The sequence below is a fragment of the Epinephelus fuscoguttatus genome, linkage group LG8 (genome assembly GCF_011397635.1).
Source record: "Epinephelus fuscoguttatus linkage group LG8, E.fuscoguttatus.final_Chr_v1".
Taxonomy (NCBI): domain Eukaryota; kingdom Metazoa; phylum Chordata; class Actinopteri; order Perciformes; family Serranidae; genus Epinephelus; species Epinephelus fuscoguttatus.
In genome coordinates this window covers 16097275-16123878 of record NC_064759.1, presented here as the reverse complement: position 1 = coordinate 16123878, position 26604 = coordinate 16097275, and the positions used below count along the sequence as shown (strand labels likewise).

Genomic DNA, 26604 nt, shown 5'->3' with positions numbered 1-26604 from the left:
CACTAAATTTGTTTTTGCATTGCATCTACCAAAGCTCAGTCGCCACTTTATATTATCTCTAATTGTAAGGAAATTATATCAATCGATTAGTCATTCAAGTAGTCACCAGACAATAGATATTTTCAATATATTCCGTTTTTTTTGTATATTTACGGTAACGTCCGTGGAACTCAACCAACGGCTTCCTCTCGCGGCTACATGGAAGTATTACAACTCATGGATAATAATCCACATCTCGCGTCAGTTAGTTCAGTATTTTACATTTATATTGATTTAAATTAACAAAATAACCTGTCGGAGGCGTTACGAGGATCAGTAATGGATATATATTGTAAAATGACAGCTTCTACTTTCATCAAACGGGAGGAAACTTTCCGGATGGCACTCTCCTTCACTCCCCAAATATTTCCGTAGTCCCTCCTCTTCTCCCAACTCAGTCTCCTCCAAAGGGTTTGTTTCTCGGACCATGGCGCTACTCTCTGTTCATTTCACTGTATACGTGGCGTTTCATTTTGTCATCCTAGCACTGCTAAATGTTACCTCAGCAACCCCGAGTGGAGGCAGCACCAATGTTTTGGCTCTGCTGCAGCCGTACGATCTGTTGTATTACAGCGGAGTACGCTCATACTTTGGTGGGGAGTGGGCGAAGGCTGCAGAGCTGCTGGAAAAAGCCATCGTGACCAAGGAATCACTGTTCACAGTCCGCAGACAGTGTCATGATGAGTGTGTGGCAGCAGGGAAAGAGGCATTCAGTAAACTGGGTAAGTTATGATATATTAAATACTGCATGTGTAGAGAGAGGTGTAGTGATTAGGTGTTCAGTGGTGGAGTCAGTAGTGTGCCAAAACTATTGTTATAGTCTTGTTACAGTGGTTGTTAGTAATTCCTTAATCTACATGGGCAATAATTAATTTAATGCATGTTTGCATGGTACAATTAAAAGCTCATGCACAGTCAATAACAAGAGTCACAACTCATGTTTACTTGTAACTCCTTATATAATGGCCTTAGTGTGTACATTAGTTGTCAGCACAGCAGTTCGACCATAGTGATTTTTCCCTTTCTCAGATTTGTTTCCTTAATTTTTTTTAAAGGCCTAAAGAAAAGTTGAAAATATTCCTCAGGAAAAAATAATAATGAAACAGAGAGCTGTATTTTCTTTTAAATCCCTTTAATCATCTTGTGAGCTATCATATGTATCTTGGGAACCACTGATGTGTGCACTGAATACAGTTGTTTTATAAATTAATAAAAACACAAGTTACCACATATACCTGTTTTTCTTTACTTTATTATAGTGTTATAATAGCTATAATAGTATTATGCCTAGCAGTTAGAAGGCCTGGGCAATATGGAGAAAATGAAATATCAAGATATTTCTGATCAAATACCTTGATACTGATAATGCAACAATATTGTAGGGTTTACTATTGGTGCTTTCACAAAACATGAAATGAGATTCTTAACAAATAATCAACGGTAATGTGGATGTAATGACAAAGTGGGTAAAGGGAATAATAAAACAGCTAGAGTGGTCTGGTAAGTAACAAAAATCACATCACTTTACTGTAATGCAGCCTTCAAAAACTGGAAAAGACGACACTTGCAATATTACAATATCCAGATTCTAAGATTATATCTAGTCTCATATCACAGTATCAATATATTGCCAGCCTTATAGCAGTTAGTCACACTAACCACTTTATATCAAAGAAAATCACTGGTCGGAAACTAGAAAAGTTTACCATAAAATCACTGGCAGCTTCCATTGCTCTCCGTTTTTGAGTGTGTAGATAAAATATGAGCATGACCTTGAGAAGATAAGTGCATTACAAAATCAAAAAGGAGTCAAGAAACATAAATATGAATGAAGATGATGCTCCATATACTCTATTGTTGATGATATATAAACTGTGATTAATATTTAGACATTATTATCTTTTGAATAAAGGACGAACTAGGCTTGGGTGGTATCAAGGTATAATGGTATGCCGGGGTATGTAGAAATCCCAAAGGTGTAATTTTCAAAAATACAGATTCTCCTCTTTCTATTTTACTCATGCTGTACTGAGGTGATGTAGTGCACAGCATACCCCACCAGAGGTCAGTCTTTACTGGTGGAACAGGCAGCTGAGCTGATAATGTAACAGGACTAGTAAAAAAAAATGTCTCTGCCTCTGTTTGGGAATTTTGCCACGTGTGACTTTATCTTAAGATGACTTCTTCCAACTACAAAAGCAGTTATTGGCCACAAATTTAATTCAACACATCATCAGCATTCAGCCCACTGATGTGAAGGAATCCACTGCGGCAACAAGTGTCCTCGGGTCATTATTCTGTGGGTTAAAACCAATTAAACCTATCAAAACTTGTCTTAGTAGACTAATTACATTTCAGAAACACGGTATTTTAGGCTAACTAGACAATGACATGCATGCTACAATGACCTCTTTTGTTGTTGTTTTTTGACAAAAATACTGTCACATACCACATATATTTCAGTGAAATATCATGAAAGTATGGAAAAATTGGTTCCACCCAAGCCTAAGACTGACAATTTTCAATTGTGTTTTTCACTCCTCAAAATGGTCTCTGTTTTCTGTATTGTTAGACTCTGAGGAGGGGAGCCTGTGGGATCTCTGGACCTTGGATTGGGTGCAGCAGAAAGCTGAATGTTTGAAGTTCTGTATGGGACGCTCTGTCACACCTGTAGGGCAGCTCCCTGTTTCCTCTGACATAGAATATGAATTCAGCACTCGCAACCCGTACAACTTCCTGCAGGTCACATACTACAAGGTAAGCTATTCTTTAGGCAGCCATAAAGATTAATATCATACTAAGAATTAATTTATAATTACTGCTGACAGACGTACATATTATCTTAATTCAAAGTGGCATTCAGAGGCACACAGCTCAATGTCTATGCTGTGATCTCTAATTCTATTTACTCTCTCCTCTTCCTGCATATCAGTTGGAAAAGTTGCAGAAGGCAGCATCAGCAGCTCATACCTACTTTGTGGCCAACCCCAGTCACCTAGAGATGAGGAACAACATTGAGAAGTACAGACGGATGAAAGGAATGACCGAGGACGCCTTCCTGGACAGAGAAGTTGGAAATGAGAAACACTGGGTGAGGAGGGAGGGATGGTGTCTTTGTAAAGGAGAGGGGAATAAAGTTAGGTAAGGGGCTCACAAGTTTATATGCCTTAAGTGCGTCGTTTTATTGGGATGAACAGGGCTGACATATTGGGTCAACAAATCGGAGCGATTGGACAGTCTTCTCTGCTGCACAGAAATACTTTGGAGATGTGAGTGTGGAAAGACAGCCATGGCCTGGGGGACTGAATTCCTCTCTCTCACCTCCACTGTCTCTTTTCCAAACATGTACTCCAACCTTGGCTTTATTTTAAGACTTCTGCCAGAGCTACTCAGTGTGTCTATCAAACACTCTTGTTATAACATGATTAGGCTTGTTAAAAAAATACACTTGCACGATGTGTCCATCAAGCCTACATTTTTACTGGTAAGCCCAGTAGCATCCTTTTTTTTAATCGAACTATGTGTTATTCTCTCTCTACATGTCATCAAACCCAGGTCCTGTATGATACTGCACTTCAGTATGAGGCCTCCACTGACTGGGTGCAAGCAACACAGAACTGGAAAGCATGTGTGAATGAAACACTGCATCAGACAGACGAGTGCAGGGTGCAATGTGAGGTGGCCTCCCAACGGCTGCCAGAGGACAGGGGTGTGGACAGCGCTGATGGTGTTTTCGAGAAGGCTGCAGGTATATCAAAAAACAACAACAAATATTAGGTTAATTGGGGCCTCTAAACTGCTGATAGGTGTGAATGTGATTGTGAATGGTTGTGTGTCAGCCCTGTGATAGTCTGGCGACCTCACCAGGGTGTACCCCACCTCTCACCAAATGTCAGCTGGGATAGGCTCCAGCCTCCCGTGATCCTGAAAAGGATAAGTGGCTGTGGATAATGAAAAACAAAGGCCTCAAAACTAATGGCTGACTTTTCTGCTTTCACTGAGACAGATCAAGAACACAAAGTACACATTTTCGCTATTTTTCTTTTGCTTCTAGCACTTTCCCTCTCGCTGCTCTCGTGCCGGCAGTCCTGTGTGACTCAGGTGGCCACAAGACCAGGAAGAATTTCTGCTCAGGAGGACTTCCTGCCCACACAGCTGGAGCATCTGCACATTGCACAATTTAAAGGTCAGGGTTCGGAGATTATTTAAGATCATCCAGTGTTATCATACAGTGCATGAGAGTCTTCCTCTGAATTTCCAGACTGTAATTTTTGAACCCTTAAGTGCCTCTCCTTCACATTTTGAATCCCTGCTTCCCCACAGCTGGTGATATCAGTGGAGCAGTGCAGACACTTCGCTCTCTTCTCCTGTTTTACCCCTCTGACAAGGACTCCTTAGAGAACCTGCAGCTCTACTTTGAGACGCTAGGTGGAGACACAGAGTCACATGGCATACAGCCTGCTCAGGTACACTCAATAGCCATGACATTTAAATCACCACTATGGTGGTAACAAACCAAGTTCCTTTAATGTTTTTATGTCATGTCATGCATGTCAGACATGCAGGTTTTAAATGTATATTTTATTTTATTAATGCTGACGACATGTTTGTGTGCATCTGTCACACAGGAGATTGTCAGATACATTAGTCACGCTGTGGAGGAGAAGAAGCTTCTGTATTTTGGTGTGGAGAACTTTGACTTCACTTTCACTGACCCAGTAAGTAGTCAGGCACATGTACTCTATTCTGATCAACAGAATTATATTTGCAACTTTAACAATTACTTTCCATTCAGGATCTTTGGACTCCAGAAGATATTGTACCTGAATCACTGAGAGATAAATGGAGGTGAGAAAGACAGAAAGAAATCCATTCTGTGCCAAGAGCTTCAGTAAAATGCAATGAGATGTCAACTCAGTATTGTTTCACTTTCAGAGCTGAAAAGGAGAAAATAAATGAGAAAATGAAAGAGGGAGAGCAGATGGAGGAGGTGGACGACAGTGGATTCTTTGCAGGTGAGACAATCACTTCCACCTCTTGTTTCAGTCTGCAGCAGTTTACATTTACCACTTTCCTCTCTCATCCTTTTTGATTTGACCTCTTCAGGTGGTCCAATCCGTCAGGTGGGTGTGACCATCACCATGGAGGACCAGCTTCTGAACGGGACCAATCGTGTAGTACTCGACGGAGTCATGACTGAGAAGGAGTGTGGCAGAATACTACAGTTAGCAAAAGTAAGTTTAGGTTTTTAAAGAGTCATGCCTACTTAAACAGAAACAGGAACATGCACCCATCATTTCATCTTGTCTCTGATAGGCTGCAGCGACCGCTGGAGATGGGTACCGTGGACGACGGTCTCCGCACACACCTCATGAGACGTTTGAGGGCCTGACTGTTCTCAAGGCTTTAAAGGTTGGTGAACAGGAGACAATAGGGACGGAAATATGATGAGTTTTTGAGTGAGCGTGAATAATATATTATCTTTGTGTGCAGTGATAATGTTTAATATAATTCATGATATTGGTATTTTTCTAACATTATCTTTTCTCTCAGTTTGCTCAGGATGGCATGGTGAACCAATCAGATGCCCGGCTGCTACATGAGCTGGGCGAGAGAGTCAGAGACCTGCTGCACTCCTACTTCAGGAGCCCTTCGGGACTTTTCATCTCTTTCACACACCTGGTCTGCCGTAGTGCTATCACAGGTGATACCATTATTACCCATAACTCTCTTTAGAGAGACTGTTATTACTTGCTATAACTAATGAATAGAGTTGACTGTGTAGAACTGGAACAACTAGGCCTTCACTAGTTGTTATACTGGGAACTTAAATGTGTTCCTGTTGGTATGTACACTGTAAAATTGTTTGTTTGATTTTGTATCTTAGGTGACCAGGAGGGCAGGCTGGACCTGTCTCACCCTGTCCATGTTGACAACTGTCTCCTTGAGCCAGAGACCAATCAGTGCTGGAGGGAACCACCAGCGTTTGTGCACAGAGATCTCAGGTACACAAAAATAATCAGCACAGTAAGAAGCAGGGAAAACATGACAGCCAAAAAGAGAATTTATTTTAGGAATGCTATGTAAAACCATATCAACAAAATTTTAATTAAATATTTAAAATCAAGTCTAGCAGCAACAGAAGAAGAAGCATTAAAGAGTTAAATTTAACTTAGTTTGTATAGATTGTAATGGTTGTTTATATGATTTAACAACCTGTTTCTCTCACAGTGCCATCCTCTACCTGAATGACGACTTTGATGGCGGTGAATTGTTCTTCACTAAAAGGGATGCCAAGACAGTGACAGTAAGTCACTTTTCCACCTTAATACTAGGTTCAATCTGAGCTCACTCCCCTTAACCTCTTCCCTCTTCCTCCATGTCTCCAGGCTCGAGTAAAACCCAGCTGCGGTCGACTGGTGGGCTTCTCCTCAGGTCCTGTGAATCCACATGGTGTTACTGCAGTGACCAGCGGCCGGAGGTGCGCGCTGGCCCTCTGGTTCACAAAGGAGAAGCTCTATAGGGACATGGTGAGCATTATGACACACGGCAGTGACCTCCACCTCAGGTCGGACTTTTCGCTTAGAGTCACGTGGTCTTTATTGTCGTGACACTGGTGTTGGATAACAAGACCAGATGGGGTGCGATGCAAATCTGGTGGTTGGTTTCGGCCTCTGCTCATAACCACATCAGTGATCTGTAGGTTTACCATATATGAGAAGACAAATCATTCAGTTGCCATATCATTTTATAAACCAAGCATGTTTAAGAATTAGAATTTGAAGCATTTCAATCAGTTCAGTCATCATGTGGGAGTCACATTTTGCAGAAAAAGCTGTAGTGTCTCCCATTGCAAAAGTAACAGAAATACCAAGAGCTCCTCTAAAGAGCAGCTTTTTATTATTCAAGTCAAAAATGAATTATGAAATAGTTAGATTAGCTTACCCAGTCAAGTGCTGGCATACGTTTAACATCATGCAGGCTGTCTAACTCAGAGCTGTCAAGCATACGGCCTGCAGCCAGGAACCAGCCTGCCAAATGGTCCAATCTGGCCCACTGGATGACTTTGCACACCTAATACTGATGCACTTGTGAGGGCTAAGAGGTGCCAGGTTTTAGGAGGGAGTTAAACACTGCTTCATGTAAAATGCTGCTTCAATGGCTTTTTCGCCCTGACCAGAATACAGTTCTCTGTAAAAACAATGAATACTTATTGTGGTCGTATTTAAAGATACTGACTATTGTGCAGAATGTTGTCAAACAGCAGCTTCAGTACAAAAACATCTGTATCAGTCTTCTATCTTAGGCCTTAACAGTCACCAAATAGTCATAAATTTGAATTTATGACACTTTTAAGGTGTCATTAAAAGCATTAAATTTAAGTGTCTGATACCTGCAGACACCCTGTTTTAGAATGTACTTGTACTTCTTAATACAAAAAGAAAGGGAAAATTTGGAGCTGTTGTTATTTATAGGTTATTATGCAATGTTCTATTGGTCCAGCCCACTTGAGATCAATTTGTATTTTGCCCTTGAACTAAAACGAGTAGGACAACCCTGGGCTAACTCATCTTCCCAGTGACCCTGTGCAACTTTAAAAATAAGAAATAACACATTCCTCCTCTTAAAAAATGACACACTGAATTTACAAGCAATAAAACACACACTTGCTCCAACCTTACTTGGTCTGGTATGATCAGCATCTTACTCTGACTACTGTTACATAAGCTTACATAGATTTGCTGTATAGCTGACATTACTGAGAGAGTTTGCTGACTTTTAGTCTTCTCTACTTGTGCTACTGTTACCTTTTAATGTTTTCCATTATCCTGCAGTTGTCACTGTTGGCGCCAGTGGCTGGTGTTCAGCCAAAGCTACATAAACTCACTTTGACAGAGGAGAACCACATTGTGTTAGCAGAACCTCCAAGAGTCCTATGTTCCCCAGTTCAATATCCACTTAATATAACACATTAAGGAGACATTTCAATGGGTTTCATGTTCTCAGAAATATTTTTTCCCAGGTCAGATGTTCAGTGTATACTTCCCTGGGCCAATATGTTGAAATCACCCACCTACAGCTTATAGCCTACTGATGTCATACTCTTTGAAACCTAAGCCCTCAGATTTGTGAGCAAAACTGTTTGTTTTACTTTACACATTTATTTCTCCACAGTGGCTGAATGGATTTCTACCATTAAAACCACATTGGAAGTGTCTACATCTGCTCATTTTTTGCAATTCGAACGGTGAAAATAGTCACAACCAATTTCTTATAATGTTTCAATAAGAGACACATGCTCAAAACTCAACACAAGTCTAGACTAGGCCCTTGGGAACACAGAGCTGACCCCAGGTCCCTATTATTTTCACATACCACAGTAACAGTATTGTACTACAGTACAGTACCAAATCAGTATATTTATCTGACATCGCTCTGCTTTTTTTTCTCTCTCCCTCAGGAGCGAGAGGAGGCAGAGGCCCTGTGGGCTGCAGATGGACAGAGTGTGGTGAAAAAGGACGCGGAGAAAAAAGAGGGCGGCGCCAACCCGGCCAGGAACGCTCGGAGCCAAGCACCGAAGGAGAGGAGCAAAGCAAGAGGCAGGGTGACGGGGGGCAAAGATGAACTGTGAGAGCCCTAACAAACCTGACAGACTGAAACAAAACAAACTGGAATACATTTTTATCTGCGTTCACTCTAGTGGACCAGTTCTCCAACCCAAAACAGGAACTTTACACCAACCATGAACACATGATTTTTTCAGTTTTTGGCCTCACGGTCACACTCTTCATCTTGTTGCTTTTTTATGTAAAGCTGTTTGTTTGTATATACTGTATTTAAACTGTATATGGGGAAATATGGTCCTTTCCTCTCTCTAATGCAGCTCTACAGACCTCCCTTTAAAAATGAAGAGAATAAAAGAAGAAATAAATGTGACTCTACCAATGTTGCATGAGTACCATACCACATAAAGCACAGAGAGGGCAGAAAGGTTCAAGCAAGGCTGTATAAACTACTAAATGATTACCTATTCCTGTCTGTTAAGAGTAGAAGCATGTGATAAGATGCGCAATTAGACAGAAAGACAGCAGTAGGAAACTATAAAAGTAGTTACATTAGTGCAGAAACTACAGTTTGAGGCAGTAAGAGGGAGAAAAGGGAACAGAGAGGGAGGGAGAGGTGCACACGGAAAAAAAGGATAGAAATAGAGAGATTACCGTTAATCCCTCATAAATGAGTGCATTTGTTTATGAAGCTTAAAAAATCTCCCATTTAGAATATGGAATAGTAATCCAACGAGAGATCATTTAATCATTCACGTCCAGCGGAGTGACACTCGGCCACCCACTTCCATCTTATCCCTCCCATTACAACCAGTGCCTCCTTATCAGCCCCCTCCTCCGCTTTCGTCCAGTGCATTAGGTACCGAATCAAGCACTGTTTACGGCCCATATTAACACTCTCACTCCCCCCGTGTCATAATCCCCTGCTGCTGTAGAATTGGGTCGGCAGGCCCGTTTAATGGAGCCTTGGTTTTAACCTTTTCCCTCCCTCACGCGCTGAAACCATGCAGCACCCTAAAAGTCTGTTTTAATCTCCTCTAAAGTAGGTGTTATGTCTATATAATGCATCCTAGATATCCTCACACTAAGCACCCTGGCTGTCTACTGCTCTAATTACACACTTGGCAGGAGAGCATGAAATTTACAGCTGTATGATGTCATATTTCCATATTGTACGTGATTAGTAGAAATTATGTAAGGCCTGGCAGCGTAGTTATAAAACTGAAATCACAGCATCCTGTTGTCATTATAACTGAGTGCTGCTGCGCGTAGTGAGTGGTTGACATGATCGCTCATCCGTTATGTTGCATTTCACGTATTAACTGCTCCACTATTTGTGGCCCAAACAAGTCATTAAGAGTCTGCTCTTCCTGTGTGATGCTACATTTTTAGGTGTAATCATAACATGAGACTCAATGGGAGGATTAAAATTCATGAATAGTTGTTTGTGACTGACCGATATGGCGTTTAATCCTGTCACCTCTCCCCTCCTCACTCCACTCACTTACACCCCATCTATTCAGAGCAAGGTTAAAGGGACAATTCACCCCACAAGCTTACTTGTAGTGCTGTTTATCAATCTAGATTGTTTTGGTGTGAGTTGCCGAGTATTGGAGATGTCAGCCGTAGAGATGTCGGCCTTCTCTCAAATATGATGGAACTAGATGTCACTCGGTTTGTGGGGCTCAAAGCGCCAAAATAAAATACAATTGAAAAACTCAGCATCAATGTCTCTTTCCAGAAATCATGGCCAGGTTCCTCAAGATAATCCACAGACCTGGTTGTGAGCAGTTTCATGTAGGAACTATTTTCTTTCTACCAAACTACACCGCCAATTGATCACTGTGCAGAAGGAAGCGTGCATCTACTCATGGATGAGAGGCACGTTCTCATGACAGCGCAAGATGTAAACATTACTGGCATCCTCATCAGCTTAGCTACAACGTTAGCTAGTTCAGTGGTGCTAGGTGAGCTAGCAGTAGATGCACGCTTCCTTCTTTGCAATGATATGGTTGGCAGGTGTAGCTCTGTAATAAGAAGTGATGCACCGATCCAGCTTTTTCAGTTTCAATACTAATCCCGATGCTGTGGCTTTGACTATCAGCCGATACCCAGTAACGATCCGATACCATGGTTGACCTAAAAAGCTATATACCGTTACATGTAGAACAGAAAAGACTAGCATCAGGCATTGATGACTACACAGCAATGATGAAGTATTTATTTTTAACAAAAATAAACAATTGTGCAACAGCAGTTGAAATAGTGTAAAATACCTCCACACAGCAAATTCTCTCCTTCGCTCCATGACGTATGATGTAGCTCACGTAGCAATAGATTTAAAGGGAAAGGTTCGCCTCAGGTATAGGTTGCATTTTCCAATACCCGATCCATCTATTTTGATGATGTCGAGGCCCATATTCGATCCAGATATCGGATTGGTGCATCCCTGGTAATAAGAAAATAGTTACTTCATGAATATGCTCCCAAAAGCTCTGTGAATTATCTCAGGTAACTAGGTCATGATTTCTGGAAAGAGACTTTGCTGTTGAGTTTTTTAAAAATGTATTTTATTTTTGGTACTGTGAGTATCACAAGTCAAGTGTCATCTAGTTCCATTATATTAAAGAGAAGGTAGACATCTCTACGGCCAGTATCTTCAACACTCTGCAACTCATGATCTAGTTTCATAAATAACACTACCAGTAATAAGAAAAATATGTTTTTTGGATTATAGAATGTTGGCATGGCGCCACGGTGGTGGAGTGGTTAGCATTGTTGCCTCACAGTAAGAGGGTTCCTGGTTCGGACTTGAGGTGGAGGTTCAAATCCCAGGGTGGGGGAGCCCTTTTGTGTGGAGTTTGCATGTTCTCCCTGTGTCAGTGTGGGCTTTCTCCGGGTGCTCCAGCTTCCTCCCACAGCCCAAAGACATGCAGGTTAACTGATAACTCTAAATTGTCCATAGGTGTGAATATGAGCGTGAATGGTTGTCTGTCTCTATGTGTCAGCCCTGTGATAGTCTGGTGACCTGTCCAGGATGTACCCTGCCTCTCACCCGATGTCAGTTGGGATATGCTCCAAGCCCTCCCCCCCCACACACACACACAGGTTTTATAGACCTAAAAAACCCTACTCACCTAACAATGAATTAGCGTCACTACAAACCTAACATGACTTTAAAAATGCCAAAACAACTAAATCACTGTTAACTTTAATCTAAGCTACTACTAGTAAAAAATAAAATGTTTTATAGTAGGGATAATGCAAGATCAAGACAACACTAGTCTTTAAATAGTAACCCGAAATAACATTATCTCTCTCTCTCTGTCTTTATCCCGGCCAGTGTCAGTGCGCCTGCTAACAAATCCTTTTCTTTTCCCCTCGCTTTGGTTTTCTGTCGGTTTTACGCTCCATCTCACAGCAGTGCCCTCAGCTCCATTTATCCAAATCCAGGGTCAGCTCAGCCAAAACGGCCGGTCTGCTTCTGTCGTCACTGTGCTCGAGTGAGTGAGTAAAGGTCAACACTTTTAAACTACAGAGCCGAATTTATTCACACTGAAGCATAAAATAAACACTGGAAGTAGGCAATACACACACACACACACACACACAATGCGAGGCTTTTGCAGTGTGTGTAGAAAACTATAAGAAGTTCATACTGTGTATGAGTCACAATGGTGTTGTTTAATCATCCTTATCTTACTACAGTAAGGGTTTGCACAGAAAGTATTAATGTATATCTGATTTTTGGAGGAAACATTCCTTTACTTTTGCATTCCTACAGGTAGGTCAAAGGTCACGATCAGCTACAGCAGCATCCTGGGCTCTAGTGAGAATTCACAGCCTGTTTCATTTAATTTAAATGTGTTTTGCTTGGTTTTCTATCTAATGGAAGCCGAGAACAGTTGTGTTTGCAATGTTTTTAATGCCATTATGTTGAGATAGTGACTTAATTATTTTTTTTTTGATCGAGAAACTAGCTTTGTTATCTTGAGATAATGAGATAAACAACCTGTCATCATGAGAAAACAAAAGGTCAAAGGTCACTGAAAAGCAAGAGGCAGAATTAACTCCAGTGTACCAAACAACTACAGATATCAGCAATATGCCTCACTCATATTTTGTAAACTGTATACTTCTAGGTCGCATTGGATGGGGCAGATTTATTAACATTGTTAACGTGGTCATAGGTTGTCTCGCCATGTTTGTTCACAGCAGACTACCATTATGTATTCCAGACACATTGCACATGATACAGTAAGTAAACACAGTTGCCGACTCCTTCTGCGGACCGTCAAAAGATCAACGTGAAAACTTTAGAAAGAAAAGGAATGAAGGGAAATTTAAACATTACAATGAAAAAGGGTTTCGGTGTCTTACTCAATGCTACTTCAGCAGCTGATTGAAGGGGCCCTATCCCAGGCCTTTTGGGTTAAATGCGGCCGCCAGACTCACAGAGCCACCATTTAGCCTGAGGATAGTGAGCGTAAGCTGCGCTGTTTCATAACTAACAGGTTATTTGCTTTGTTAGATAATGCGCAACACCAGTAGGTTGCACACTTTCTAACAGGCAATGGTGAAAATTAAAAGAGGAAACTTCAGGTTTCAGTATTTGTTTTATACTAATGTCCCACTGGAGCAGAACTTGAGCAAACTAGGGAGGTTTTGGGGCCAGACAGGGGGCCACTCATGTGTGACATTAAGTCAAAATAAAGAGAGAAGATTGTATTCTGACACAGCTAGTTATAGTAGCACATGTCCTGTATGCTGTAAGTTTGTGTCCATGCCTGTTGGTACTGTTTGCGTACAAGGAATGAACCAGAAAGACCTCTCTCCCTGATCCTGCAGTTACTCTCTGTACCACCACTGTACCCTGTCTGATCTCTGCTCTGCCAATCTCCTTCTCTGCCCATAAACTTTCTAAAATTAGCTTTAACTTGGGTTTACAAAACACAAACCCTCCTGCCAGTCATAGATCTTTTACCTCAGCACCATAAAAAGCCATGTTCACAGGTCCTCTATTTATCTTCCTCCCCCCCTCCCCTCCATGATTTCCATCTCTCGGTTTTTGATACAGATTCACCCCAGCTTATGTCTTATGACCCCATAACCACGCTCTGCACCTTGTTTGGTTTCCCCCACTGTCTCCTCTCCCTTTCTGTCTCTTTTTACCCCCCCACCCCCCCCACCCCTCTTTTCTGTCCATCCCAGGGTTTATCCCCTCATCACTGATCTCCCTTCATCCCTCCAATCCTCATCTGTTCCTCATAGGAGCAGTGGAGAGAGTGAGTGACGGAGGAATATCCCGCAGTGTGTGATACCAAAAGTGAATGAGCGGGAGAAAGTGTAGTAACAGGCAGGTTGAACTTATGACAACGACCAGAGGGAGACCGCTGGAGGAAGAGTGAGTAAAGATCTACCAAATCACGTTGAGAGGAGTCTCCTGCTTGGTGAGTGGATGGTCAGATGTTGCTGTTTACATGTTTTGTTCTTGGTAGTTGTGAAGTTGTGACATGCTGGATCACATTCAAAGGGTCAGATGAACAATTTGAATCAAGACTGAAAAGACTATCACCACCAGCGTCTTTAATAAGGATTTTCTTGGGTGTCCTTAAAGTTAAATGTAAAAAAAATGTTAATTCCCAAGTTAAAAAGTTGCTGATTTTTAAAAATGCAGCACGCTAACAATATGATCTGATCTTACAGTGTGGACAATGTACATCAGAAAAACATTTAGATATCAAATGTGGAGAACAAAATTATATCGACTCACACTGAAAGCACATACATGCATTTTATTGTGTTCATGGCTCACACACCACAGAGGGATTTACATGGGATCAGCATACAGCGCTGGTTTTGTCGCGTGGATTGATAATCTGACAAAAAGCGAATATCCCTTTTGTCGTCTGACTCTTAATGCTGTCAGACATAATCTGTAAGATAAAAGTTGTTTGTGTGAATGTATCATGCGTGATGTGAAATTTAAAACTCAAAGTGTTACATTTTATTTTGAAAATACTGGGCGTCTACAGTTTTAAGCAAACAGGAAATGGTTGTCTCTATTATAGTATATTTAATTTTATGTTGATGTCTGCTGTAATGTCATACAGTAGGGTTGGAGGGGTATACTGGTTTCACAGTAGACAGTGGTTTGACAATTGACAGTTAGCGCACTGTGTATATTTGCTTGTCTATGGTATGGACAAACAATGCAACCTGAGAAAGAATGTCACCTGTGTGTGCGTCTCCTGTCCTCATCAACTGCCATCGGTCTTTTAACACGTACTTCCATGAAAAAAATGGTTTCAAGTTCCAGTTATTATAAAGACCTTGTTCAACCAAAGAAACCCTTCTGTTTTAATTCCTGTAAAGGCCACTGTAACTGATAATGATGATCAAAACATTGTGTAATACCGTGAAACTACCAAATTTTCTGAGACAGTTATTGTACCTTTAAGATCTCATACTGTTGCAACCCTATAGTACAGTTTAAGGAATCTGATGATGGATAAAATAGGTATATCTGTTTTGGACTGCAACTAAATACCTGACAAAAACTGAATGCAGAAATCACACAAAAATACAATATTATCTGAATCAATCCTGGTCAGTCATTTACAACACTGTCCAAAGCAGCCTTATACATCCAGAGATACTGTACAGTTAGCTATCACAGTCACAGAATCTTTGTGGTACTCAAATTTATTCACGTATCGTCATATCGCTCAAATCTAGTACAGATGCAGTGTGTCGGTTTAGTGTCACGAGCTGTGAGGAATACAGGAAATAAAAGAATCTACCACACAAATTAAGATCTTGTTTTGCAAGTTGGACCAAGAATGCACTTGTAACAAGTCAGGAGCTCTCAGCTGAGGTCATAGGTGTCGATTTTGGTGGAACACAGGGGGCATTTCCCCCTTGAGAATTATGACATGTGCATTTGTCACCCCCCAATAGAAACATGAAAGCAGAGGACTTTTATTTTGATGGAATTAAAGACATTTCCATCGTAAATTGATGCAGAAAAGGAACAACTGGTGCATTAAAGTTCACCAGAGTGCAGAAAGTTAAGTGTCGGATGATGAAACCTACGCCCTTGCCTGAGTTAAAGATGCAAACAGTCACCGATCAGACTCAAGTTCATAGGCCCAGTCACACCAAAAACACTCCACTTGCCACAGCCTCACACTCTCACAACTCTCTCTGCTGTCCTCCATCTGCCCCCTCCCTCATTCTCATCCCACTATCAGACCCCACACACACACACACACACACACACACACACACCCCTTTCTCCATCTCTTATCCAGATGCAAAGAGCAGTCAGTAATCGGATGAGAGCAGATTTGATTCAAAAGGCTTCCCTTTAAAATCTCAGCCAGTAGGATTTAAAACTCACTCTCCTGCCTCGCCTCTTACCCACCACCCTCTGCTCCCCTCCTCCACTCCCCTCCCCTCCCTCTGCTGCCTCGTCTCTCTGGCTGTGTTAATGCACTTCACTATCCAGGAAGCCCTAGCAGTCATTTAATCACATGGAACAATGGCAGGGTCCCAGGAACAGAATGGCAAAAGGGTAATAGCACGACTAAAACACTCAAGCATTCATTACAACACTCATTATCGAAGCAATTTACCATCTGGAACAAATGCCTAAAATCCCATGCTACCAACCTCAGGGACAATGTAGTCATCAGCAGTTTGAGGCAGGACACCCATACTGTAGCTGCTCAAGTGTTGGGAGCACAGCACGACTATAAAGGCCATAAATCAGCACTGTAATTGTATTTTAGCACGTTTCAGGCCAGCCCTCCATTCACTTAAACATTACTGATAGATAAGGGATAGAGCACAGAGTGGCAAACAATTAAGGCAAATCTCTTTCTTTTACAGAGTCACACCCTCCTTCCCTTCCTCTCCTTTTCACTTCAAACAAATTAGAGGCAAATCCACTTGGTCATGTGTTTTGACAGGGGCACTCATTCAAATAGTGAAAGAGAGAAAGACATTGCTGCAGGACGCATACGATAAGATCAACGCAAGTATTCCCTCCTATCAGTTTTCAAGGTAAGATAAAAGGACATAGCATCACAGCATTTAAAGAGAGAAAAGACGTTTGTGATACCTGCACGTGTAGGAGGAGGGTGTTGTTGTTGTAGTTGGGGTTTGTTATATTGTGCTGCTTTAGCATGAAGTCACTGACATGTTTCTTCGCTCAATCAGCTCCGTGACTCTGCCTTTTCCACTTGTGCCTTGATTGCATTTGTCACACTGTATGAGTTTGTCCATTAGGTGATTGGTCGACTGCTAAACATTACTCATTTAATCATTACATTACCAAATTCAATAGCCATCAACATTAGGTGAGAGCTCACTGGAGTGTTAAATGGCTCAAACCACCTGTCATCGCTGTCGCGGTGTGTTTGTCGACAAGTGAGAGCCGAGAGCCAACACACACTGGTGACATTGTTACAGGACATTCTGGTTTGTGTGTACATTCAGGGTGAGGATGTGTGCTCTCAAGAAGTATCACATCATCTGAAGAGCAAATACTTTGGCTGCTAATGTCAAGCTTGAATATTCATGCAGTCTGCGTGTGTTTGTGTGCATGACTGCGTGTGTAGGTGTGTTCTATGGGTTTGTGTGCGTGCTCTTGCCTGTTTATGAAAGTTTGCAAAGTAGACGAGGGCCAGTTTGACTTGCAAAATAGCACTTACTTGGAGACTGGAGCAAGGGAGGATTACTAATCGTGCAGGTGGCTGCAGGTAAAATTCCAGCATTAAGTATTTGTACAGGGAATGCTGCTACATGAAGATAAATGAGAAGATTGCAACTATTTTCTTGAAAGATTTCTTGGTAACTTAATTCTATTTCCACTCTCTCCTTGCCCCTCTTCTTCTTCTTCTTCTTCTTCTTTTCAGGATTATCTGCTTTCCTGCCATCACACCCTGTCTCCATCGGTGACAGTGCCTAACAACCATCGCCATGGGTGAAATGGAGCAATTGCGAAAGGAGGCAGACAATCTCAAAGACCAGATCACTGTCAGTAGACCCATGGGGCTGTCCACATTATTTATCATTATGTGGCTTTGCTCATCACTATGACCTGAATATATATTATTCATAACCACATCTTTGATCAATACTGGCAGTAACCTGACTACCTGTGTCTGCGTCTGCTCCCCAGGCAGCTCGTAAGGCGGTGCAGGACACCACGCTGCAAGAAGCCGCAGCCGGGATCAATGTGGTGGGGAGGGTCCAGCTGAAGACCAGGAAAACACTAAGGGGTCACCTTGCAAAGATCTACGCCATGCACTGGGGCACTGACTCCACGTAAATACACAGCACGCATACACAAATTAAAAGACCACCTGTTGTTTTTATTTCACAGCCAAGATCTTGATAAATTTGGCTCAAAATTAGAGTGAGGAGAGCCAATTACGGCAAATTCTACTAGGTGAAATAGATTTCTGAAGTACACTTTTAACTGAATTTATTATGAGGGACATGCCTGGTGTTGATTTTTCAGCTTATGTGTCTCCTTATTTCTCTGTCTCCATCTTTTTGATTCACTATCATTGTTACGCTACCAGGCTGTGTGTCAGCGCCTCACAAGATGGAAAACTCATCGTGTGGGACAGCATCACGACCAACAAGGTAGGAGAGAGCAAATGATGCGTGCATCATGATGACAGTGATGGCAAATGAGAGCAAAAGTACATCATCAGAAGACATGAATTTGCTTTCCCAGCTTAGACTGGGCTAGCAGTAACTGAGGTCAAAACTTTGGCATGTATCATCACACTCACACACATCAAAATGCACATATTCACAGATAACCTCGCTGTTTAAAACCCCTGAAAAATTGGACCTCACATCTTACTCTGAAACAGTAAATATCAGTTACTAAATAAGTAACACTCAAAATTTAAAATACGTCTTAAAGAGAAATCTCCAATGTCATATAACCCTTTTTTCTAACTTTGCCAGACATTAGTGTGTTCCTGCAGGACGCTGTTGCTGATGCTAATAACCTGATGTAAAAACATGTTTTCAGAGCCTTTAGGTGTTTGTGGCTTACATTCAGATTCAGTGTTTACTATTTGGTTCCAGTACTTGAAGACAAGAGTTTCACCTGTCTTCTTCTGTGTGTCCCCAGGTGAATGCCATCCCTCTCAAGTCATCGTGGGTGATGACTTGTGCCTACGCACCCTCGGGGAACCTAGTGGCTTGTGGTGGCCTGGACAACATGTGCTCCATCTACAACCTCAAGGGCAAGGATGGGAATGTCAAGGTCATGCGCGAGTTGGCGGCACACACAGGTACTTTAGGACGACACAGCTCGGGAGTTAAATCACTTGAAGTCACTGATGTTCTTACCTTGGACTTGTGCCCTCCTTCTGTTCGCTTCTCATATGGTATTTCTTCGGTTGCCCAGGTTACCTGTCCTGCTGTCGTTTCCTCAGTGACAGTGAGATCATCACCAGCTCTGGAGACTGCACATGGTAAGAATACACTGTGATTAACCCACCTTGAAATCACAGTACCGCTTTTCTCCCTGTAGTGAAAACAGGAATTAATATTGTCTTTGTTCTGGCTCCTTCTAGCGTACTATGGGACATCGAGACAGGGACCCAGAAGACCGTCTTTGCAGGACACCAGGGAGACTGCATGTCCCTGGCCGTGTCCCCAGACTTCAAGTTTTTCATCTCAGGGGCGTGTGACTTCACGGCCAAGCTGTGGGACATCAGGGAGGCCACATGCAGACAGACTTTTGGAGGCCACGAGAGTGACATCAACGCAATCGGGGTGAGGATGAGGAGGGTGCCCACCAGCTCTGCTTTAATATTTTGGCTCAAAGGAGGCCCAGTTTCTAATCACTTCTCTTTCTTGCAGTTCTTTCCTAATGGGAACGCAGTGATAACAGGGTCGGATGATGCCACCTGTAAGCTGTACGACCTGCGAGCCGACCAGGACCTCATTACCTACCAGGACTCCAGCATCATGTGCGGGGTGACCTCCCTGGCCCCCTCCCTGTCTGGACGCCTGTTGCTGGCTGGCTATGACGACTTCAATGTCAACATCTGGGACACACTTAAATCTGAGAGAGTGGGTGAGTACGGGTGGAAAATAGACACAATAGAGTGAATTTAGAAACTTATTTCAAAGCATCTGAGGTAGAGTGCTCCACAGCTGAGTCATTTTATACTTTGCTTAGCTTACGTCATCTTTGTCCTTCTGTGCTGTGGTCCAGGAGTGCTGGCTGGTCACGACAACAGAGTGAGCTGTATCGGAGTGTCCTCAGACGGGATGGCATGTTGCACAGGATCCTGGGACAGCTTCCTCAAGATATGGAACTGAGGCTGCTCCTCACCAGTGAGCACAGAGAGAGAGTATCTGCCTGGGAGAAAGTGAAGAAGAAAAAAAAAAAGAAATTGGAGTTTGAGGGAGGGGATGAGGGACGAGGAGCCACATAGGGTGAGAAGAGGGTATTTTAATTGTGCCAAGTCCTATCTAATGTTGGAGAGGGGTTGTAATGTGAAGATTTTTCTCCCCTCACGTCGCGCTCTCACCTTTCTTCTCACGTTATGGCGGAATTTAAGGGGTGGGACGAAGGGCAGGGGTCTCAGTAACAGATCATTCCTCTTAATAGTTTATTATATTGCGGTTAAAATAACGATATGCACATTTATCACAGCAATTCAGAGGTCACCCAATGAGAACAGTTGCCAAATGGAAATGGTAGCACACTGGATGAGATAGAATTGTGTCAAGTTACAGCCTGTGTAGGTTCACACTAGCTATACTAATATGCTGTGTTTTATATCAATGCATAAGTTATGTCATGAGTAATATGAGCATTTGCTTTTTTTTTGTTTCAGACTGTTGTTTGTTCTTAGTTTTGGTAGATTCCCTAGATGCTTACATTTTCTTTCTTTTCATTTTCTAAGTTTAATTAAAATGGAGTTCTAGTTTGCAGATTAGTGTTTGAGTTGTTTTGTATGTGATTGGACAATTATTTACCAGGATTTGGGGTCTTATCATTTGGCCTAACCCCTTCCCCACTGTAGCCAGACCTGAAAAGTGCTTTGGGTTAAATTGTTGAACTGACAGATGGGATAATAAAATGGTTTTCATGGTTCACTAAGCACTTACAAAAACAAAGAGAGATGACCCCATTTGTCTCAGGACAGGAGGACTTTTTGTACGAGTGTTACACGGATGATAACGGCTATTGTGTGCATGTGAGCAATACATCTGAATCTGTATGTGACTGCTTACCTTTTCCTCTGCGTGGTATGAGTTTAACTTGAAGGACAGTTTGTGTACATACAGAAAAAATGTTTAAGTTCTCTCTCGAAGTTGGACTGCCTCTTTTCCAACACTGGATACACACTGTGCAAAGTAAAGCAATACTACCTTTCTTAAAGACTGTCTAATAAACATGGGATTCTGCATTAACACAAGTCTGTAGTGTTACTTTATGACATGCTGACTTCAGTTATGTTGTTTATAACGTGTCCATAATTAAATCCCACTGGATATTGAGTGAGGCACTATTTTAAATTAATGTTTAAGATGTCAGTTTTATGGTTCACAACTCAAATTTATTTTCACTGTGCAAAATCTTAAGTACTTTTAGTCAATGAAAGAATTTAGATGTTTGGAGAAAAGCATACAAACACGTGGCTTGTCTTGGTTCATTCACAGGCTCCCTCTGGTGTTTGTCAGTGAAGCTTTGCTATTGTTTTAGCTAAAAATGGAGACAAAAGGGCACAAACCAATCGTTTCCAAGCTTTTTCTTTAAGGGACGCCTCTTCTATCATTAAGTAAATTGACGACCCCTGACTAATGGACATTTTTATAGTATATTTAATGCTTTACAAAATAAAAACAGAAAAACTCATTAACTGTACAGTTAACCCAAATAATAACCGCAAAAACTTCAGGAAGGGATGAGGGATTTGGATGAACTTTAAGCAGATTATTTCCTGCAAACATCACACTGGGATGATTGAGTTCTTCTCCCTGGTATTTCGCAATTGTTCTATTGACTCTTTGGTTGTTTTAACTGCGTACTTCTCTAGTGCAAGATGAGGCTGTTAAGCAGAGAGTAAAGGCTCTGTCAGTATAGCTTGTGGTCAGGGGCTGTATTCACAAAGCTTCCTAGTACATAGAGTTGCTCCAAGTAATAAAATTCCAAGAACATTTTTAGAACTGTGACGTTTTCTCAGAAGTTCCCCTTAAAATTAAGACTAGGTCCTTGTAAAGATAAAAGTTATTCACAGAGTGTCTTAGACCTTAAAATAGCTCCTTAGGTGAAAAACTGTTAGGAGTAGGGAGGAGGAGTTTTCAGATGTTGTGATCTTTAACACACACATTTCTCACCTAAAGCTGTAACACCAGATATAAAATGATCACAACAGTTATATATTTGTAAAACTGGATAAATGCAACAGTGCAGCAGTGATGACTTGAGTCTGTCTCAACCTTCCACCATCAGAGTGATCACACTAACAATGACAACACTTTCACAGCTCATTTCATTTCCACTGGGTGTCCACACCTTACAGGCTCACAAAGGGCGGTGCCGCTGACAACCAATCACATCTGTTAAAAGAATGCATCACACTAGCAACGGGGTCCACCACACTCCTTACTAAGTTAGGAACTATCTGAGAGGATTCTCAGGGTGTCTGTGAATTGGCCCCAGGTCTCCACCGGACCCTTATCCTGTAAGATTTTTGTATGTTAATATATTGAATACTATCCTGAACTGTAAAAATAACAATCTTGATTCATTTTCTCTGTCTTACAAAATGAATTAAAGCTGAGATGTAGGTATACTGCATATATGAAAAGTTTTACAACCTGTGGAATAAAATTTAAAAAAGGCCATGCGACCTCCTGTTAAGCTTTGGGGGTCAGTAACCAGTGAAATATGGCATCAACACTGTTGAAATGCTATAAATTAACCCTTAAGGTGTCAGTATGATCGTTTACGACTTGAATTCATTTTCACTGTGACAAAAACTTGTACTTTAAGTACATGAAAGAATTTTTATGTTTGAAAACCTGCAGACATGTGGTATCTTCTTATGGATAAACTTAAAACACTGTGGGTCATTTACAGGCTCCCTCTAGTGTTTATTATTATAGAAAACTCATTAAAAACTGAACTAAAAATGAGGATGAAGATGCATAAACTATAAATCAGGAGAATTGTGATTCAAAAGGCACTGACATTAAATACATTTCTTACAAAATGAATGAATACTTAGTGTTGAGTTTTCATTCTGTTACAAATACAGACAGGAAATGTACAATTTATTCTGTAGAGATAATTAAGTTAAAGAGTATCAGGAAAAAAACACAAGAAAAGCTCAAGAGAAGCAATAACGAAACTAATTCACAACTAATATGAAGATTTAAAGCTGAAGTATGAATGCAAATAATTTTATTTATATTTACAAGAGGATAGAAAACTGTAGTAATAAATGTAATATAAACAGGGAAAAGAAAGGTTAAAGAAAGCTGTACATATAAAAGCTTGTTTTAAAAGGCGTAAAAGCAGCAGGATTCTGTACACGTCTCTGCAGTGAATTATCTGTTCTCCTTATCCAAAGACACTGCCAGCACTCTGCGGTCCATCTGTCCGAGCCTCTGCTTATCTGGGGTGGACACCTTCAGCTTCATCTGGAAAGTGGGGAGGACACTTTACCTCAGCAACTGATTTACTTTCTGTGTTCAGTTTAGGACAACTACATTACTCAACACCACCTTAAAAGTCAATATAGGTTCAAATTTAAAAAAGGACCAGTGTGTAGGATTTAGGGGCATCTATCAGCAGAGATGGTATAAAATATTCAGAACTATGTTTTGAATAGTTTATAATCACCCGAAAATAGGAATCATTGTGTTTTGTTATCGTACAATGAGCTATTTATGTCTACATACGGAGCGGGTCCTCTTCCATGGAGTCCTCACTGCTGATGCCACTACATCCTACACACTGGACTTCAGCAAATGAAGAGAGAAGCTGAGTGCATGCTTGTTTACAATACCTGTGGACGCTGGTCCCTGGGAGAGTTGGTCGCCTTAAGGACCTGCAGCGGGGAGCGGCCTTCAGTACCTTGAAAAGAAAGGAATCATGAAACAACAACATCTTGTCATCGTAGATTACGAGAAGCCACAAACATTCTACACACACACCTTTCTGCTTTGTTTTTCCAGAAAGTCTCTGGTTCTCATCGGTGACTTTCTTCACAGCCATGCGGACAGCAAGAGGAGAGGAGCCTCCTTTCCCACCCTGCACTCCTCTGGCTCTCAGCCCAGAGGCGCCAAAACTTTTTCCCAACCACTGCGGCTTAAAGATCACCTGACTGGGGCTCTTTGAGTCGAAGGTGGGGCAGCGGATGCCGGTGCTGGGCGGTGGCTGCTCTGGGCTGGGGACAGTCGGTGGCTCTGGTGCAGGAGGCAAAGAGGATTCTTCAACAAGCTCTTTGGCTTCCTCAGAAGATGGCTCTGCTTCTTCAGGCTGTGCAGGGGAACCATCTGAATCAGTGGGGATGGGAAGCTCAGCAGGCCCCTCTGGTTCAACACTGACAGCAGGAAGGGCATAAGAATGATCCACATCATTCTTGAGTGGCTCCACTTCCGCGCTAGGCGCTAGGGATGAATCACTGTCATGGTGCACCTCAGCAAAGATCTGGGATGATGTTGCCCCCTCATGGCAAGTTATCAGGCTCATGCTCAGTCTCTTGTGAAGAGGAGACTCTCTTGCTTCTTCAGCCTCCTCCAGGCTGATGTCTACAGCAGTTTCTATCTCCACTTCCACTTGAGGATTCTCAAGAAGCACAAAGGGGCTCGAGTCACCCACACTTTCAAGAGGGGGTTGCACAGGGGTGGCCAGGAGGGTGGCGTGATCATCCATGGAGCCAAAGGTGTGGGAGGGCTGAGGAGTCAGGAGGGGTTCTGTGGAAGCCAGCTCTTCACTCTCAAAGACCCCCTCTTCTTCAACAGCATCACTGACGTTTTTCTGAGGGGCTTCAGAGACTTTGCCTTCAGTCTCATTGTGCAGCAGCATGCCCAGGCGACGGGCAAACGACCCAACTGTCGCTGTGGGGGCAAATGGAAGAAAATTATGTTCCAGTGCATTTTGAAGGTGAGAAACACAAAAGCTGACATTATTATTTATAGTTACCTCTCATGACTTCTCTGACAGGGGTGCGGCTGATGCCAATAGTAGGTGAGCGGGGATCAGTGAATGCCAGAGGACCATCAGTTTTGGACACATTGACCTAGGAAAAGTATTTGGTATGGTTAACCTGTTTTCGAATGTTTCCCCACTATAGCTTACTGGTAGCAAGTCAGCCTGGTGACCTACCTGAATGGGTGTGCGGTCGATTCCTGTTGAAGGAGAGCGTGGATCCATCAGTTCACCAACTCGACTGTTTTTGAAGACTACTTGGTGTTTCACTGGTGCAGAGACAACCATCTTGCTCCCACTGGATCCCATGACGCTTATTTAATTGTACCTGGATCAAACAAAACAGATGAGAACACAATTTATTGTCTACATGAGCAACATAATAAAATAAACAATAAAACATAAAACAAATATGGTAACAAAAAAGCAAAAGGTTAAGACACTTGAGGATTCAAGGAGCAGCCTATACAGTCATTTGTAAATCAAATGCAAACAGCTAATTTCCATACAATGAAAAACGTGCCCTCCTGGATATAACTATTTAAATACATCCCTTAATTCAGTCTCGTACAGCACTGATACATGACAGAATTTCAATTTAATATAACGTAGCTTGTTTACATACTTTAATCACTAAGTCAATATAACAATTAAAAACAAACAGCTGATAAGGGGAGAAGCTAGCATGCTAACAACAAGCTAGCTTAGAAGGTCAGTTAGCGTGAGGTGTCTTTATTTTAAACTTAAAATCAGATGAAACTATAACGTTAGGATAGCAACCTTTGATCGTAATTAGTCTAATAGAGTGCAGACTACTTTAACTTACTTATACCGAGGTGCACAGTTTCACATAAAGTCTCTAGCTTACCTTAAACGAGATGAAGACTGTCTATCAGGCGTGTCGCTTATTCTCCTTTCACTTAAACTCACTTGAGATAAACGGGAAGCACGCGAGTTTTGAAACATTTAAATGGCGGGGTTGCGTGTATGTTATTTTTGAACGAACCAATCAGCGAGCGCGTCCTCCCCGCCTACTCGGTGCTGATTGGCTCAGAGCGCTGTGTTCCAGAGCTGGGCGTGGTGACGTGCTGATAGTGCCAGAGTGCTTTTCAAATTTAAAATGAAGGCTTTGTTTTTGTCACATGTGGGGAGGATAATAAAAGTTACGTTGGAGTAATTCTCCTAAAACATGTTTCTCAATGATCAAATTGCCCTAAAGGCAATATTAGATATGATAATGTGATACTATCTATCTATCTATCTATCTTTTTGAAATTTCTGTGGAAATGCTTGAATCTTGGAAAATATACTATTTATTTATTTATTTATTTTATTTTGTTTTATTTATGTATTTATATTATTTTATTTTATTTCATTCTATTTTATTTATGTATTTATTCTATTTTATTTTATTTATTTTTGACAGAAATTTACTTAACTATGGAAGCTGGAGTGTGCTTTGTTAAAATCATGATACATTTTCAAGAGCTAACATAAAACTGATAAATTACATTTGCATTAAAATTATACATCAATAATGCAAATTAATATAACTAAAAACTAAATCAAATTGCCATTCATAATTCTGCTCCCGTATTCTGTCTTTAAAGAATAAAATAACAGTATTTCAAAATGGAAAGGGCATTTAAATTTGACTTCTTATTCAATTTACTTATCTGTCTACCATGTTTAATATCACAATTTATGTTTTCTAGATGTACAGTTGACATTTCACGACCACTTAAGTTTCAAGATGTCTCTCTCCGGCCAACAGAGCAGCAACAGGAGCTA

General features: G+C 41.5%; 3 protein-coding genes across 5 annotated transcripts; 2 read left to right on the top strand and 1 right to left on the bottom strand.

The window, feature by feature from the left end:
• The first annotated feature begins 83 nt into the window (after window positions 1–83).
• Window positions 84–10292, top strand: p3h3 (prolyl 3-hydroxylase 3). Its single transcript, XM_049583606.1, has 16 exons — window positions 84–761; window positions 2612–2796; window positions 2972–3130; window positions 3595–3787; window positions 4094–4225; window positions 4363–4505; window positions 4668–4757; window positions 4835–4887; window positions 4975–5054; window positions 5146–5273; window positions 5356–5451; window positions 5593–5743; window positions 5927–6044; window positions 6271–6346; window positions 6429–6569; window positions 8501–10292. The coding sequence occupies exons 1-16, from the start codon at window positions 467–469 to the stop codon at window positions 8669–8671; spliced, it is 2211 nt and encodes a 736-aa protein (XP_049439563.1). The 5' UTR covers window positions 84–466; the 3' UTR covers window positions 8672–10292.
• A 3702-nt stretch (window positions 10293–13994) lies between these two features.
• Window positions 13995–21047, top strand: gnb3a (guanine nucleotide binding protein (G protein), beta polypeptide 3a). Of its 3 annotated transcripts, none has more exons than XM_049583697.1 (9): window positions 13995–14053; window positions 17525–17645; window positions 17791–17936; window positions 18197–18260; window positions 18763–18925; window positions 19042–19108; window positions 19211–19412; window positions 19500–19716; window positions 19858–21047. In XM_049583697.1, exons 2-9 carry the CDS (start codon window positions 17589–17591, stop codon window positions 19962–19964), a joined length of 1023 nt encoding a protein of 340 aa, XP_049439654.1. In that variant the 5' UTR covers window positions 13995–14053; window positions 17525–17588; the 3' UTR covers window positions 19965–21047. The 3 variants fall into 3 exon arrangements, with proteins under 3 accessions (XP_049439654.1, XP_049439653.1, XP_049439652.1); XM_049583696.1 differs by lacking the exon at window positions 13995–14053 and adding an exon at window positions 16594–16670; XM_049583695.1 differs by lacking the exon at window positions 13995–14053 and adding an exon at window positions 17232–17368.
• A 1678-nt stretch (window positions 21048–22725) lies between these two features.
• Window positions 22726–25781, bottom strand: cdca3 (cell division cycle associated 3). Its single transcript, XM_049583682.1, has 6 exons — window positions 25682–25781; window positions 24991–25141; window positions 24808–24904; window positions 23817–24722; window positions 23669–23736; window positions 22726–23300 (listed from the first exon to the last, which is right to left on the bottom strand). Exons 2-6 carry the CDS (start codon window positions 25120–25122, stop codon window positions 23208–23210), a joined length of 1296 nt encoding a protein of 431 aa, XP_049439639.1. The 5' UTR covers window positions 25123–25141; window positions 25682–25781; the 3' UTR covers window positions 22726–23207.
• Window positions 25782–26604: the final 823 nt, after the last annotated feature.

What these genes read in the sequence shown, in the direction of transcription:
- p3h3 (XM_049583606.1), top strand. Translation starts at nt 467, where the DNA reads ATGGCGCTACTCTCTGTTCATTTCACTGTATACGTGGCGTTTCATTTT. An exon ending in GAATACTACAGTTAGCAAAA is followed by an intron (nt 5,274 to 5,355) that starts GTAAGTTTAGGT and finishes TGTCTCTGATAG; the next exon opens with GCTGCAGCGACCGCTGGAGA. An exon ending in GGGATGCCAAGACAGTGACA is followed by an intron (nt 6,347 to 6,428) that starts GTAAGTCACTTT and finishes CCATGTCTCCAG; the next exon opens with GCTCGAGTAAAACCCAGCTG.
- gnb3a (XM_049583697.1), top strand. Translation starts at nt 17,589, where the DNA reads ATGGGTGAAATGGAGCAATTGCGAAAGGAGGCAGACAATCTCAAAGAC. An exon ending in AGCTCTGGAGACTGCACATG is followed by an intron (nt 19,109 to 19,210) that starts GTAAGAATACAC and finishes GGCTCCTTCTAG; the next exon opens with CGTACTATGGGACATCGAGA. An exon ending in GTGACATCAACGCAATCGGG is followed by an intron (nt 19,413 to 19,499) that starts GTGAGGATGAGG and finishes TCTTTCTTGCAG; the next exon opens with TTCTTTCCTAATGGGAACGC.
- cdca3 (XM_049583682.1), bottom strand. Translation starts at nt 25,122, where the DNA reads ATGGGATCCAGTGGGAGCAAGATGGTTGTCTCTGCACCAGTGAAACAC. An exon ending in TGTCAGAGAAGTCATGAGAG is followed by an intron (nt 24,723 to 24,807) that starts GTAACTATAAAT and finishes TTGCCCCCACAG; the next exon opens with CGACAGTTGGGTCGTTTGCC. An exon ending in TGGAAAAACAAAGCAGAAAG is followed by an intron (nt 23,737 to 23,816) that starts GTGTGTGTGTAG and finishes TTTCTTTTCAAG; the next exon opens with GTACTGAAGGCCGCTCCCCG.